Source organism: Salvelinus alpinus, chromosome 2 (assembly GCF_045679555.1).
Source record: "Salvelinus alpinus chromosome 2, SLU_Salpinus.1, whole genome shotgun sequence".
NCBI classification, from domain to species: domain Eukaryota; kingdom Metazoa; phylum Chordata; class Actinopteri; order Salmoniformes; family Salmonidae; genus Salvelinus; species Salvelinus alpinus.
Window position 1 is genome coordinate 100,205,699 of NC_092087.1, and position 17,420 is coordinate 100,223,118.

The following is a 17,420-nucleotide window of genomic DNA, read 5'->3' on the forward strand; positions in this document are numbered from 1 at the left end:
CACTCAACTATACTGTTGACAGGTAACTCACACAGTACAGACTCAACTATACAGTTTCAGCCCAGTCAGTCAGTCAGTTTCAGACCAGTCAGTCAGTCAGTTTCAGACCAGTCAGTCAGTCAGTTAGTTTCAGACCAGTCAGTCAGTCAGTCAGTCAGATGCGTTTGTTTATTTCCATGTTTCCACGTTGACTTACCCATACTGTGTTTTCCCAGACGTCAACAGCGTTTCTATGGCAGCCACCTGTTCGTCTGTGAGGTCATTACAGTTCTGTAGTTTCTGCAGGATGAGCTGGTCAGAGTTCTGGATGTAGGGACCGTCCAGAACACACACCATGTTACCTAGGACCTGCAGGTTGTCACTGCTCAGGACCGTGCCGCTGATACCCTGCAGGGACAGATGGACACGACACACCACTGACATCACGACTTCCAGTCAGATCACATCAAATGTAAGTTCATATCATGAGCATTTATATATTCTCATTCTATATTGTCATTCTATATTGTCATTTATATATTGTCATTCTATATTGTCATTTATATATTGTCATTCTATATTGTCATTTATATATTGTCATTCTATATTGTCATTTATATATTGTCATTCTATACTGCCATTCTATATTGTCATTCTATATTGCCATTCTATATTGTCATTCTATATTGTAACAGAGTTGACAGTTAAATAGACACAGTAAGATGAAAATGTAATAAATTCAGGTCCCACTTTAAATTAAGTGCAGCTTATAAAGCCTTCATAAAGCTTCATAAAGCCATCATAAAGCCATCATAAAGCCTTCGTAAAGCCTTCATAAAGCTTCATAAAGCCTTCATAAAGCCCATGTTTATATAATATTTCGACATAGTGGGTTATGTCACATTTGACATGGGGTTTTATGTCACACAGTTATGCCACATTTATGAACCCTTTATAAAGCATGACATATGGTTATAGATGCTTTGTAACACATTTATGTAGTGCCTATAAAGGCATTATAAAAGGCTTTATGACGCCATTATAAGCTGAACGTCATTTAAAGCTGGTCCTAAATTGAAATACATTTAAAACAATACTCAGTAATCATGTGTGAAAATCATTGTATTTTCTAGAAACAAGAGAAAGGTTCCTCTACCTAAAAGGACACCAGGCTACAAGAGAAAGGTTCCTCTACCTAAAAGGACACCAGGCTACAAGAGAAAGGTTCCTCTACCTAAAAGGACACCAGGCTACAAGAGAAAGGTTCCTCTACCTAAAAGGACACCAGGCTACAAGAGAAAGGTTCCTCTACCTAAAAGGACACCAGGCTACAAGAGAAAGGTTCCTCTACCTAAAAGGACACCAGGCTACAAGAGAAAGGTTCCTCTACCTAAAAGGACAACAGGCTACAAGAGAAAGGTTCCTCTACCTAAAAGGACACCAGGCTACAAGAGAAAGGTTCCTCTACCTAAAAGGACACCAGGCTACAAGAGAAAGGTTCCTCTACCTAAAAGGACACCAGGCAACAAGAGAAAGGTTCCTCTACCTAAAAGGACACCAGGCTACAAGAGAAAGGTTCCTCTACCTAAAAGGACACCAGGCTACAAGAGAAAGGTTCCTCTACCTAAAAGGACACCAGGCTACAAGAGAAAGGTTCCTCTACCTAAAAGGACACCAGGCTACAAGAGAAAGGTTCCTCTACCTAAAAGGACAACAGGTTACAAGAGAAAGGTTCCTCTACCTAAAAGGACACCAGGTTACAAGAGAAAGGTTCCTCTACCTAAAAGGACACCAGGCTACAAGAGAAAGGTTCCTCTACCTAAAAGGACACCAGGTTACAAGAGAAAGGTTCCTCTACCTAAAAGGACACCAGGTTACAAGAGAAAGGTTCCTCTACCTAAAAGGACAACAGGCTACAAGAGAAAGGTTCCTCTACCTAAAAGGACAACAGGTTACAAGAGAAAGGTTCCTCTACCTAAAAGGACACCAGGCTACAAGAGAAAGGTTCCTCTACCTAAAAGGACACCAGGCTACAAGAGAAAGGTTCCTCTACCTAAAAGGACACCAGGCTACAAGAGAAAGGTTCCTCTACCTAAAAGGACACCAGGCTACAAGAGAAAGGTTCCTCTACCTAAAAGGACACCAGGTTACAAGAGAAAGGTTCCTCTACCTAAAAGGACACCAGGCTACAAGAGAAAGGTTCCTCTACCTAAAAGGACACCAGGTTACAAGAGAAAGGTTCCTCTACCTAAAAGGACAACAGGCTACAAGAGAAAGGTTCCTCTACCTAAAAGGACAACAGGTTACAAGATGGATCCTGGGCAGGAACATTTCTCCACCTGCTGTGTCTCTGAACCTCAGTTTAGCTCTACAGTTGTTCTCATCTATTTTTCTATCTGTGACAGAGAAGCTTGTCCCCTTTAAAACAATATGGGGTGGCAGGTAGCCTAGTGGTTAGAGCGTTGGACCAGTAACCGAAAGGTTGCTGGATCGAATCCCTGAGCTCACAAGGTAACTGCCCTGAACAAGGCAGTTAACCCACTGCTTCCCCGATAGGCTGTCGTTGTAAATAACAATTTCTTCTTAAAACTTCTTATGGCTGGGGGGCAGTATTGAGTAGCTTGGATGAATAAGGTGCCCAGAGTAAACTGCCTGCTACTCATGCCCAGAAGCTAAGATATGCATATTATTACTCGATTTGGATAGAAAACACTCTGAAGTTTCTAAAACTGTTTCAATGAACCAGTCTGGTTCCAAGCCGGGTCATAGCACCATCTCTGCTGCAACCTTGGTGTTAAATGATGTGGTAAAAGGTATGGATAAGGAGAAGCACAGTTCTGTCCTGTTTATTGACCTATGGGAGGCCTTCGAGACAGTTGACCACTTGTTACTAATTGTCTTAAGTCGTCAAGCATCATGTGATTGGCCATTTTTTGTTCTCTGCATTTTTTTTTTTATACACACCTGTATGAAGATAACTGTTGCTATGGCCCCCCAGGGTTAACCAGCCTCTTTCAGATGACACTGTTGCTATGGTTCCCAAGGTTAACCAGGCTCTTTCAGATGACACTGTTGCTATGGCCCCCAGGGTTAACCAGCCTCTTTCAGATGCCACTGTTGCTATGGTCCCCCAGGGTTAACCAGGCTCTTTCAGATGACACTGTTGCTATGGTCCCCAGGGTTAACCAGGCTCTTTCAGATGCTACTGTTGCTATGGCCCCCAGGGTTAACCAGCCTCTTTCAGATGACACTGTTGCTATGGCCCCCAGGGTTAACCAGGCTCTTTCAGATGACACTGTTGCTATGGCCCCCAGGGTTAACCAGGCTCTTTCAGATGACACTGTTGCTATGGCCCCCAGGGTTAACCAGACTCTTTCAGATGCTACTGTTGCTATGGTCCCCAGGGTTAACCAGGCTCTTTCAGATGACCCTGTTGCTATGGCCCCCAGGGTTAACCAGGCTCTTTCAGATGACACTGTTGCTATGGTCCCCAGGGTTAACCAGGTTCATTCAGATGACACTGTTGCTATGGTCCCCAGGGTTAACCAGGCTCTTTCAGATGCCACTGTTGCTATGGTCCCCAGGGTTAACCAGGCTCTTTCAGATGCCACTGTTGCTATGGCCCCCAGGGTTAACCAGGCTCTTTCAGATGCCACTGTTGCTATGGTCCCCCAGGGTTAACCAGGCTCTTTCAGATGACACTGTTGCTATGGTCCCCAGGGTTAACCAGGCTCTTTCAGATGACACTGTTGCTATGGCCCCCAGGGTTAACCAGGCTCTTTCAGATGACACTGTTGCTATGGCCCCCAGGGTTAACCAGGCTCTTTCAGATGCCACTGTTGCTATGGCCCCCAGGGTTAACCAGGCTCTTTCAGATGACACTGTTGCTATGGTCCCCAGGGTTAACCAGGCTCTTTCAGATGACTGTTGCTATGGCCCCCAGGGTTAACCAGGCTCTTTCAGATGACACTGTTGCTATGGTCCCCAGGGTTAACCAGGCTCTTTCAGATGCCATTGTTGCTATGGTCCCCAGGGTTAACCAGGTTCATTCCAGAGCTTCAATCGGCCTTTACTGCCTTGCAGAAAGCAATGGATGGAGGATGTAGCTTTATAGTGCACTACTGAGACCAGAGACCGATGGGCCCGGTCAAAGGTAGTGCACTATTAAGGGAATAGGGGTTTCATTTGGACCACATCCATGTTGTGTGACAGTGTTGTGACTCACCAGGCAGGTCTTGGCATTGTTAACCAGGGCTGTGCGTTTGAAGCTGAGAGCGTCGGAGAACACGGAGAAGTCTGCGTCTCCCAGCTCCCTGAAGTAGTCCTTACAGGTGTCCTGAGAAACCTTACTGTAGCTGCAGACGTCAAATACAATATAACACATTTATATACATACAATATAAATAAACAAATACATCTGGCTCTATTCAACAGTATTAACCCGTTTCATTCATCGGTAACTTAATTTTCCAGTTTTATTCAACAGTAACTTAAATAACCAGTTTTATTAATCAGTAACTTAATAAACCATTTTTATTCATCAGTAACTTAATAAACCAGTTTTATTAATCAGTAACTTAATTAACCAGTTTTATTCATCAGTAACCAAAATAGTTTTATTAATCAGTAACTTAATTAACCAGTTTTATTAATCAATAACTTAATAAACCAGTTTTAAACTCAGTAACTTCATTAACCAGTTGTATTCATCAGTAACTTAAATAACCAGTTGTATTAATCAGTAACTTAATAACCAGTTGTATTAATCAGTAACTTAATTAACCAGTTTTATTCATCAGTAACTTCATTAACCAGTTGTATTAATCAGTAACTTAATAACCAGTTGTATTCATCAGTAACTTAATTAACCAGTTGTATTCAGCAGTAACTTAATTAACCAGTTGTATTCATCAGTAACTTAATTAACCAGTTGTATTCAGCAGTAACTTAATTAACCAGTTGTATTCAGCAGTAACTTAATTAACCAGTTGTATTCATCAGTAAACAGAGAGATGTCCAACAGTATTGTCCAACAGTATTTGCATTGATTCATTTATTGATTAGTTGATTGGTTGATTAGTTGATTGGTTGATTAGTTGATTGGTTGATTAGTTGATTGGTTGATTGGTTGATTGGTTAATGTATTTATTGGTTGATTGGTTGATTGGTTAATGTATTTATTGGTTGATTGGTTGATTGGTTAATGTATTTATTGGTTGATTGGTTGAGTGGTTAATGTATCTATTGGTTGATTGCTTGAGTGGTTAATTGATTTATTGGTTGATTGGTTCATTTATTTATTGATTGGTTGATTGGTTCATTTATTTATTGTTTGGTTGATTGATTAGTTGGTTTATTAGTTGATTTATTAGTTGATTTATTGAATGGTTGATTGGTTGATTGGTTCATTTATTTATTGGTTGGTTGATTGGTTGATTGATTGGTTGATTAGTTGATTTATTAGTTGATTTATTGAATGGTTGATTGGTTGATTGGTTAATTGATTTATTGGTTGGTTGATGGTTGATTGATTGGTTGATTGATTGGTTAATTGATTTATTGGTTGGTTGGTTGATTGGTTGATTGGTTGATTGATTGATTGGTTGATTGGTTGATTGATTGGTTAATTGATTTATTGGTTGGTTGGTTGATTGGTTGATTGAATGTATGACATGCGGTACTCACTCGTAGTAAAGCAGCATGTCAGGAGGATAGAGGTTGTAGCTGGTGACGTCTGTCTCTTCCTTGATGTAGTTGTACATGCAGGTCAACTGTGGGTCACACAAACATGTAATCATATTATTATTATGATTATTTATCAAATTAATAATCCCTTGCATATGTTGACTTCTCAAACAACTGTTGGAATCCAACAATACCGACCTCAGCAACAACAACAACAGCTGGTATTAAGCTTGGTGATGAGAGGCTGACCTGTAGCTCTTTGAGTACGACAACAACAGCTAGTATTAAGCTTGGTGATGAGAGGCTGACCTGTAGCTCTTTGAGTACGACAACAACAGCTGGTATTAAGCTTGGTGATGAGAGGCTGACCTGTAGCTCTTTGAGTACGACAACAACAGCTAGTATTAAGCTTGGTGATGAGAGGCTGACCTGTAGCTCTTTGAGTACGACAACAACAGCTGGTATTAAGCTTGGTGATGAGAGGCTGACCTGTAGCTCTTTGAGTACGACAACAACAACAACAGCTGGTATTAAGCTTGGTGATGAGAGGCTGACCTGTAGCTCTTTGAGTACGACAACAACAACAGCTGGTATTAAGCTTGGTGATGAGAGGCTGACCTGTAGCTCTTTGAGTACGACAACAACAACAGCTGGTATTAAGCTTGGTGATGAGAGGCTGACCTGTAGCTCTTTGAGTACGACAACAACAACAACAGCTGGTATTAAGCTTGGTGATGAGAGGCTGACCTGTAGCTCTTTGAGTACGACAACAACAACAGCTGGTATTAAGCTTGGTGATGAGAGGCTGACCTGTGTCTCTTTGAGTACGACAACGACAACAACAGCTGGTATTAAGCTTGGTGATGAGAGGCTGACCTGTAGCTCTTTGAGTACGACAACAACAGCTGGTATTAAGCTTGGTGATGAGAGGCTGACCTGTGTCTCTTTGAGTACGACAACGACAACAACAGCTGGTATTAAGCTTGGTGATGAGAGGCTGACCTGTAGCTCTTTGAGTACGACAACAACAGCTGGTATTAAGCTTGGTGATGAGAGGCTGACCTGTAGCTCTTTGAGTACGACAACAACAACAGCTGGTATTAAGCTTGGTGATGAGAGGCTGACCTGTGTCTCTTTGAGTACGACAACGACAACAACAGCTGGTATTAAGCTTGGTGATGAGAGGCTGACCTGTAGCTCTTTGAGTACAACAACAACAACAGCTGGTATTAAGCTTGGTGATGAGAGGCTGACCTGTAGCTCTTTGAGTACGACAACAACAACGAAAAAACAACATCAGCAGGTATCTGACCTGAGTCTCTCTCAGTGCGACCCTGTTGCTGCCCTTCCTCCTGCAGGCCTTGACCAGGTTCTTGATCTTGGTTGTGGTCATACTGGTCACTCTGGTGCAGGTGAAGCCCTGGAGCACGCTGGAGGACATACTGGACACACACACACACGCACACGCACACACACACACACACACGCACACGCACACGCACACACACACGCACACACACGCACGCACGCACACGCACGCACACAATAATTGAAAATAAATAACCATTCAACTGAGAGAAATTGAACAGAGACCACACACAATCAACAAAAATGGATTACATAATTATATATATTTTTTTATATATACACACAATACCCCATAATGACAAAGCAAAAGCAGGTTTTTAGACATTTTTGCAAATGTATTACAAATACAAAACAGAAATACCGTATTTACATAAGTATTCAGACCCTTTGCTATGAGACTCGAAAATGAGCTCAGGTGCATTCTGTTTCCATTGATCATCCTTGAGATGTTTCTACAACTTGATTGGAGTCCACCTGTGGTAAAATCAATTGATTGAACATGATTTGGGAAGGCACACACCTGTCTATATAAGGTCCCAGTAGACAGTGCATGTCAGAGCAAAAACCAAGCCATGAGTTCGAAGGAATTGTCCGTAGAGCTCCGAGACAGGATTGTGTCGAGGCACAGATCTGGGGAAGGGTACCAAAACATTTCTGCAGCATTGTGGGTCCCCAAGAACACAGTGGCCTCCATCATTCTTAAATGGAAGAAGTTTGGAACCACCAGACTCTTCCTAGACCTGGCCGCCCGGCCAAACTGAGTAATCGATGGTCACTCTGGCAGAGCTTCAGATTTCCTCTGTGGAGATGGGAGAACCTTCCTGAAGGACAACCATCTCTGCAGCACTCCACCAATCAGGTCTTTAAGGTAGAGTGGCCAGACAGAAGCCACTCCTCAGTAAAAGGCACATGAGTTTGCCAAAAGGCACCTAAAGACTGTCAGACCATGTGAAACAAGATTCTCTGGTCTGATGAAACCAAGATGGAAATCTTTGTCCTGAATGCCAAGCGTCACATCTGGAGGAAACCTGGCACCATGCCTAAGGTGAAGCATGGTGGTGGCAGCATCATGCTGTGGGGATGTTTTTCAGCGGCAGGTTCTGGGAGACTAGTCAGGATCAAGGGAAAGATGAACGGAGCAAAGTACAGAGAGATCCTTGATGAAAACCTGCTTCAGAGCATTCAGGACCTCAGACTGGGGCGAAGGTTCACCTTCCAACAGGACAACATCCCTAAGCACACAGCCAAGACAATGCAGGAGAGGCTTTGGGACAAGTCTCTGAATGTCCTTGAGTGGCCCAGCCAGAGCCCAGACTTGAACCCGATCTAACATCTCAGGAGACCTGAAAATAGCTGTGCAGCTACGCTCCCCATCCAACCTGACAGAGCTTGAGAGTCTGCAGAGAAGAATGGGAGAAGCTCCCCAAATACAGGTGTGCCAAGCTTGTAGCGTCCTACCTAATAGGACTCGAGGCTGTAATCGCTGCCAAAGGTGCTTCAACAAAGTACTGAGTAAAGGGTCTGAATACTTATGTAAATATTTTCCGAATGCACTGTATATATATACTGTACATCACAAAATGCAGATGTTTCCAGACTCACTTGTCGGAGTTGTCAATTCCTAGAGCCACTGTGTCAAAGAACAACACCGCCTGAAAATAAAAGAACAGTATTATAGTTTCTTAAATTCAATGTGTGTGTTCACTGTGTGTGTTCACTGTGTGTGTTCACTGTGTGTGTTCACTGTGTGTGTTCAATGTGTGTGTTCACTGTGTGTGTTCACTGTGTGTGTTCACTGTGTGTGTTCACTGTGTGTGTTCAATGTGTGTGTTCACTGTGTGTGTTCAATGTGTGTGTTCACTGTGTGTGTTCACTGTGTGTGTTCACTGTGTGTGTGTGTGTGTGTGTGTGTGTGTGTGTGTGTGTGTGTGTGTGTGTGTGTGTGTGTGTGTGTGTGTGTGTGTGTGTGTTCACTGTGTGTGTTCACTGTGTGTGTGTGTTCACTGTGTGTGTTCACTGTGTGTGTGTGTGTGTGTGTGTGTGTGTGTGTGTGTGTGTGTGTGTGTGTGTGTGTGTGTGTGTGTGTGTGTGTGTGTGTTCACTGTGTGTGTTCACTGTGTGTGTGTGTGTGTTCACTGTCTGTGTTCACTGTGTGTGTTCACTGTGTGTGTGTTCACAGTTTGTTCACTGTGTATGTGTGTTAACTGTGTGTGTGTGTGTGTGTGTTCACGGTCTGTGTTCACTGTGTGTGTTCACTGTGTGTGTTCACTGTGTGTGTGTTCACAGTTTGTTCACTGTGTATGTGTGTTAACTGTGTGTGTGTGTGTGTGTGTTCACGGTCTGTGTTCACTGTGTGTGTTCACTGTGTGTGTGTTCACAGTGTGTGTTCACTGTGTGTGTTCACTGTGTGTTCCCTGTGTGTGTGTTCACAGTGTGTTCACTGTGTGTGTGTGTTAACTGTGTGTGTGTGTGTGTGTGTTCACGGTCTGTGTTCACTGTGTGTGTTCACTGTGTGTGTTCACTGTGTGTGTGTGTGTGTTCACTGTCTGTGTTCACTGTGTGTGTTCACTGTGTGTGTGTTCACAGTTTGTTCACTGTGTATGTGTGTTAACTGTGTGTGTGTGTGTGTGTGTTCACGGTCTGTGTTCACTGTGTGTGTTCACTGTGTGTGTTCACTGTGTGTGTGTTCACAGTTTGTTCACTGTGTATGTGTGTTAACTGTGTGTGTGTGTGTGTGTGTTCACGGTCTGTGTTCACTGTGTGTGTTCACTGTGTGTGTGTTCACAGTGTGTGTTCACTGTGTGTGTTCACTGTGTGTTCACTGTGTGTGTGTTCACAGTGTGTTCACTGTGTGTGTGTGTTAACTGTGTGTGTGTGTGTGTGTGTTCACGGTCTGTGTTCACTGTGTGTGTTCACTGTGTGTGTTCACTGTGTGTGTGTGTGTGTGTTCACTGAGTGTGTGTGTTCACTGTGTGTGTGTGTTCATATTGTGTGTGTGTTCACAGTGTGAGTTTGTTCACTGTGTGTGTGTGTGTGTGTGTGTGTGTGTGTGTGTGTGTGTGTGTGTGTGTGTGTGTGTGTGTGTGTGTGTGTGTGTGTGTGTGTGTGTGTGTTCACTGTGTGTGTGTGTGTGTGTGTGTGTGTGTGTGTGTGTGTGTGTTCACTGTGTGTGTTCACTGTGTGTGTGTGTGTGTGTTCACTGTCTGTGTTCACTGTGTGTTCACTGTGTGTGTTCACTGTGTGTGTTCACTGTGTGTGTTCACTGTGTGTGTGTGTGTGTGTGTGTGTGTGTGTGTGTGTGTGTGTGTGTGTGTGTGTGTGTGTGTGTGTGTGTGTGTGTGTTCACTGTGTGTTCACTGTCTGTGTTCACTGTGTGTGTTCACTGTGTGTGTTCACTGTGTGTTCACTGTGTGTGTTCACTGTGTGTGTTCACTGTGTGTTAACTGTGTGTGTGTGTGTGTGTTCACTGTGTGTGTGTGTGTGTGTGTGTGTGTGTGTGTGTGTGTGTGTGTGTGTGTGTGTGCGTGCGTGCGTGCGTGCGTGCGTGCGTGCGTGCGTGCGTGTGTGTGTGTGTTTTCTGGGTGTGTCTGCGTGTGCATGTGTGATCCCCGTCACCTGTTCGTGTCTCCATGTCTTCCTGTTCAGTTTCTCCACCACCACACTGCTCTGAGAGAAGCCCTGCAGCCGGGACCTGGGGATCTCAGTGGCCATGCTGTCTGGGACGTTCTGGAGAATACTGTCTGGGTCAGGGTTCACTGTGATCAACTGTATGGGGAGAACAGACACCAATCAATCAGTTTGTCGGTCGGTCAGTCAAACATCCATCCTTTCATCCATCCATATTACAAGCATTCAGCTAAGAAATGTTTATCACCGCTATAGAATTAACTGGAAATACTCAAGAGTTCTCACAGTAGGAACCAAAAGGTTAAGTGAGGAAGACTTTAACTGCGACACGGTACCTGAGTGACGAAAGTCTGGATTAAGATGGTCGGGGCGGTCTGCATGTATGTTATGAATGTGGGATTCTGGGACGCGTAGAGGAGCTCCGTGCCGTTGATGCTGCCTAAGGTTGCCGAGGGAACACCGGTCACCAGGGAACCCAGCGCTGTCAAGGTGGACGCGCTGTTGATCTGACAGGAAGAAGAGATGAAAACGACAACACGGATGAGTAAATGAAACAACGGAAGGAAGGAAATGTAATCTGATGAAAAGGAAGAAAATGACTACAGAATAATGATTAAAGTACAAATTCGATGATATTATCAAAATACAGCACAACCTGCTGTGGCACTACCAGCAACAACAACCAGTACTAGGTGATTAACTACCTACCAGCAATAACAACCAGTACTAGGTGATTAACTACCTACCACAACAACAACCAGTACTAGGTGATAAACTACCACAACAACAACCAGTACTAGGTGATTAACTAACTACCACAACAACAACCAGTACTAGGTGATTAACTAACTACCAGCAACAACAACCAGTACTAGGTGATTAACTAACTACCACAACAACAACCAGTACTAGGTGATAAACTACCACAACAACAACCAGTACTAGGTGATTAACTAACTACCACAACAACAACCAGTACTAGGTGATAAACTAACTACCACAACAACAACCAGTACTAGGTGATAAACTACCACAACAACAACCAGTACTAGGTGATTAACTAACTACCACAACAACAACCAGTACTAGGTGATTAACTAACTACCAGCAACAACAACCAGTACTAGGTGATTAACTACCACAATAACAACCAGTACTAGGTGATTAACTAACTACCAGCAACAACAACCAGTACTAGGTGATTAACTACCACAATAACAACCAGTACTAGGTGATAAACTACCACAACAACAACCAGTACTAGGTGATTAACTAACTACCACAACAACAACCAGTACTAAGTGATTAACTAACTACCACAACAACAACCAGTACTAGGTGATAAACTAACTACCACAATAACAACCAGTACTAGGTGATAAACTACCACAACAACAACCAGTACTAGGTGATTAACTAACTACCACAACAACAACCAGTACTAGGTGATTAACTAACTACCAGCAACAACAACCAGTACTAGGTGATAAACTAACTACCAGCAACAACAACCAGTACTAGGTGATAAACTAACTACCACAACAACAACCAGTACTAGGTGATAAACTAACTACCACAACAACAACCAGTACTAAGTGATAAACTAACTACCAGCAACAACAACTAGTACTAGGTGATAAACTAACTACCACAACAACAACCAGTACTAGGTGATTAACTAACTACCACAACAACAACCAGTACTAGGTGATTAACTAACTACCACAACAACAACCAGTACTAGGTGATTAACTAACTACCACAACAACAACCAGTACTAGGTGATAAACTACCACAACAACAACCAGTACTAGGTGATTAACTAACTACCAGCAACAACAACCAGTACTAGGTGATTAACTAACTACCACAACAACAACCAGTACTAGGTGAGTAACTAACTACCACAACAACAACCAGTACTAGGTGATAAACTAACTACCACAACAACAACCAGTACTAGGTGATTAACTAACTACCACAACAACAACCAGTACTAGGTGATAAACTAACTACCAGCAACAACAACCTGTACTAGGTGATTAACTACCACAACAACAACCAGTACTAGGTGATTAACTAACTACCACAACAACAACCAGTACTAGGTGATTAACTAACTACCACAACAACAACCAGTACTAGGTGATAAACTAACTACCAGCAACAACAACTAGTACTAGGTGATAAACGAACTACCACAACAACAACCAGTACTAGGTGATTAACTAACTACCACAACAACAACCAGTACTAGGTGATTAACTAACTACCACAACAACAACCAGTACTAGGTGATTAACTAACTACCAGCAACAACAACCAGTACTAGGTGATTAACTACCACAACAACAACCAGTACTAGGTGATTAACTACCTACCACAACAACCAGTACTAGGTGATTAACTAACTACCACAACAACAACCAGTACTAGGTGATTAACTAACTACCACAACAACAACCAGTACTAGGTGATTAACTAACTACCAGCAACAACAACCAGTACTAGGTGATTAACTAACTACCAGCAACAACAACCAGTACTAGGTGATTAACTACCACAACAACAACCAGTACTAGGTGATTAACTACCACAACAACAACCAGTACTAGGTGATTAACTAACTACCAGCAACAACAACCAGTACTAGGTGATTAACTAACTACCAGCAACAACAACCAGTACTAGGTGATTAACTACCACAACAACAACCAGTACTAGGTGATTAACTACCACAACAACAACCAGTACTAGGTGATTAACTACCACAACAACAACCAGTACTAGGTGATTAACTACCACAACAACAACCAGTACTAGGTGATTAACTAACTACCACAACAACAACCAGTACTAGGTGATTAACTAACTACCACAACAACAACCAGTACTAGGTGATTAACTAACTACCACAACAACAACCAGTACTAGGTGATTAACTAACTACCACAACAACAACCAGTACTAGGTGATAAACTACCACAACAACAACCAGTACTAGGTGATTAACTAACTACCAGCAACAACAACCAGTACTAGGTGATTAACTAACTACCATAACAACAACCAGTACTAGGTGAGTAACTAACTACCACAACAACAACCAGTACTAGGTGATAAACTAACTACCACAACAACAACCAGTACTAGGTGATTAACTAACTACCACAACAACAACCAGTACTAGGTGATAAACTAACTACCAGCAACAACAACCTGTACTAGGTGATTAACTACCACAACAACAACCAGTACTAGGTGATTAACTAACTACCACAACAACAACCAGTACTAGGTGATTAACTAACTACCACAACAACAACCAGTACTAGGTGATAAACTAACTACCAGCAACAACAACTAGTACTAGGTGATAAACGAACTACCACAACAACAACCAGTACTAGGTGATTAACTAACTACCACAACAACAACCAGTACTAGGTGATTAACTAACTACCACAACAACAACCAGTACTAGGTGATTAACTAACTACCAGCAACAACAACCAGTACTAGGTGATTAACTACCACAACAACAACCAGTACTAGGTGATTAACTACCTACCACAACAACCAGTACTAGGTGATTAACTAACTACCACAACAACAACCAGTACTAGGTGATTAACTAACTACCACAACAACAACCAGTACTAGGTGATTAACTAACTACCAGCAACAACAACCAGTACTAGGTGATTAACTAACTACCAGCAACAACAACCAGTACTAGGTGATTAACTACCACAACAACAACCAGTACTAGGTGATTAACTACCACAACAACAACCAGTACTAGGTGATTAACTAACTACCAGCAACAACAACCAGTACTAGGTGATTAACTAACTACCAGCAACAACAACCAGTACTAGGTGATTAACTACCACAACAACAACCAGTACTAGGTGATTAACTACCACAACAACAACCAGTACTAGGTGATTAACTACCACAACAACAACCAGTACTAGGTGATTAACTACCACAACAACAACCAGTACTAGGTGATTAACTAACTACCAGCAACAACAACCAGTACTAGGTGATTAACTAACTACCACAACAACAACCAGTACTAGGTGATTAACTACCACAACAACAACCAGTACTAGGTGATTAACTACCTACCACAACAACAACCAGTACTAGGTGATTAACTAACTACCAGCAACAACAACCAGTACTAGGTGATTAACTAACTAACAGCAACAACAACCAGTACTAGGTGATAAACTAACTACCACAACAACAACCAGTACTAGGTGATAAACTACCACAACAACAACCAGTACTAGGTGATTAACTACCTACCACAACAACAACCAGTACTAGGTGATTAACTAACTACCAGCAACAACAACCAGTACTAGGTGATTAACTAACTACCACAACAACAACCAGTACTAGGTGATAAACTACCACAACAACAACCAGTACTAGGTGATTAACTAACTACCACAACAACAACCAGTACTAGGTGATTAACTAACTACAACAACAACAACCAGTACTAGGTGATTAACTAACTACCACAACAACAACCAGTACTAGGTGATTAACTAACTACCAGCAACAACAACCAGTACTAGGTGATAAACTAACTACCACAACAACAACCAGTACTAGGTGATTAACTAACTACCACAACAACAACCAGTACTAGGTGATAAACTAACTACCACAACAACAACCAGTACTAGGTGATAAACTAACTACCAGCAACAACAACCAGTACTAGGTGATTAACTAACTACCACAACAACAACCAGTACTAGGTGATTAACTAACTACCACAACACCAACCAGTACTAGGTGATTAACTAACTACCAGCAACAACAACCAGTACTAGGTGATTAACTAACTACCACAACAACAACCAGTACTAGGTGATTAACTAACTACCACAACAACAACCAGTACTAGGTGATTAACTAACTACCACAACAACAACCAGTACTAGGTGATAAACTAACTACCACAACAACAACCAGTACTAGGTGATTAACTAACTACCACAACAACAACCAGTACTAGGTGATTAACTAACTACCAGCAACAACAACCAGTACTAGGTGATTAACTAACTACCACAACAACAACCAGTACTAGGTGATTAACTAACTACCACAACAACAACCAGTACTAGGTGATAAACTAACTACCACAACAACCAGTACTAGGTGATAAACTAACTACCAGCAACAACAACCAGTACTAGGTTATTAACTAACTACCACAACAACAACCAGTACTAGGTGATAAACTAACTACCACAACAACCAGTACTAGGTGATAAACTAACTACCACAACAACAACCAGTACTAGGTGATTAACTAACTACCACAACAACAACCAGTACTAGGTGATTAACTAACTACCACAACAACAACCAGTACTAGGTGATAAACTAACTACCACAACAACCAGTACTAGGTGATTAACTAACTACCACAACAACAACCAGTACTAGGTGATTAACTAACTACCACAACAACAACCAGTACTAGGTGATTAACTAACTACCAGCAACAACAACCAGTACTAGGTGATTCACTAACTACCAGCAACAACAACCAGTACTAGGTGATTAACTAACTACCACAACAACAACCAGTACTAGGTGATTAACTAACTACCACAACAACAACCAGTACTAGGTGATTAACTAACTACCACAACAACAACCAGTACTAGGTGATTAACTACCACAACAACAACCAGTACTAGGTGATAAACTACCACAACAACAACCAGTACTAGGTGATAAACTACCACAACAACAACAACCAGTACTAGGTGATAAACTAACTACCACAACAACAACCAGTACTAGGTGATTAACTAACTACCACAACAACAACCAGTACTAGGTGATTAACTAACTACCACAACAACAACCAGTACTAGGTGATTAACTTACTACCACAACAACAACCAGTACTAGGTGATTAACTACCTACCACAACAACAACCAGTACTAGTGGTTAACTAACTACCAGCAACAACAACCAGTACTAGGTGATTAACTACCTACCACAACAACAACCAGTACTAGTGGTTAACTAACTACCAGCAACAACAACCAGTACTAGGTGATAAACTAACTACCAGCAACAACAACCAATACTAGGTGATTAACTAACTACCAGCAACAACAACCAGTACTAGGTGATTAACTAACTACCATAACAACAACCAGTACTAGGTGATTAACTAACTACCACAACAACAACCAGTACTAGTGGTTAACTAACTACCAGCAACAACAACCAGTACTAGGTGATTAACTAACTACCATAACAACAACCAGTACTAGGTGATTAACTAACTACCACAACAACAACCAGTACTAGTGGTTAACTAACTCCCAGCAACAACAACCAGTACTAGGTGATAAACTACCACAACAACAACCAGTACTAGGTGATTAACTAACTACCAGCAACAACAACCAGTACTAGGTGATTAACTAACTACCATAACAACAACCAGTACTAGGTGATTAACTAACTACCACAACAACAACCAGTACTAGGTGATTAACTACCACAACAACAACCAGTACTAGGTGATTAACTAACTAGCACAACAACAACCAGTACTAGGTGATTAACTAACTACCATAACAACAACCAGTACTAGGTGATTAACTAACTACCACAACAACAACCAGTACTAGGTGATTAACTAACTACCAGCAACAACAACCAGTACTAGGTGATTAACTAACTAGCACAACAACAACCAGTA

At 41.9% G+C, this 17,420-nt stretch overlaps 1 protein-coding gene across 1 annotated transcript in view; it reads right to left on the minus strand.

Annotated features, from left to right (window-relative positions):
• The window catches only part of mslnb (mesothelin b), a gene marked incomplete in the record, with an annotated part of 183,184 nt that overhangs the window by 24,000 nt on the left and 141,764 nt on the right, over positions 1-17,420 (minus strand). Inside the window, 7 exon segments of the mRNA XM_071354003.1 lie at positions 197-387; positions 4,205-4,334; positions 5,665-5,750; positions 6,977-7,106; positions 8,635-8,684; positions 10,648-10,797; positions 10,995-11,165. Coding sequence (XP_071210104.1) covers positions 197-387; positions 4,205-4,334; positions 5,665-5,750; positions 6,977-7,106; positions 8,635-8,684; positions 10,648-10,797; positions 10,995-11,165 — 908 coding nt within the window.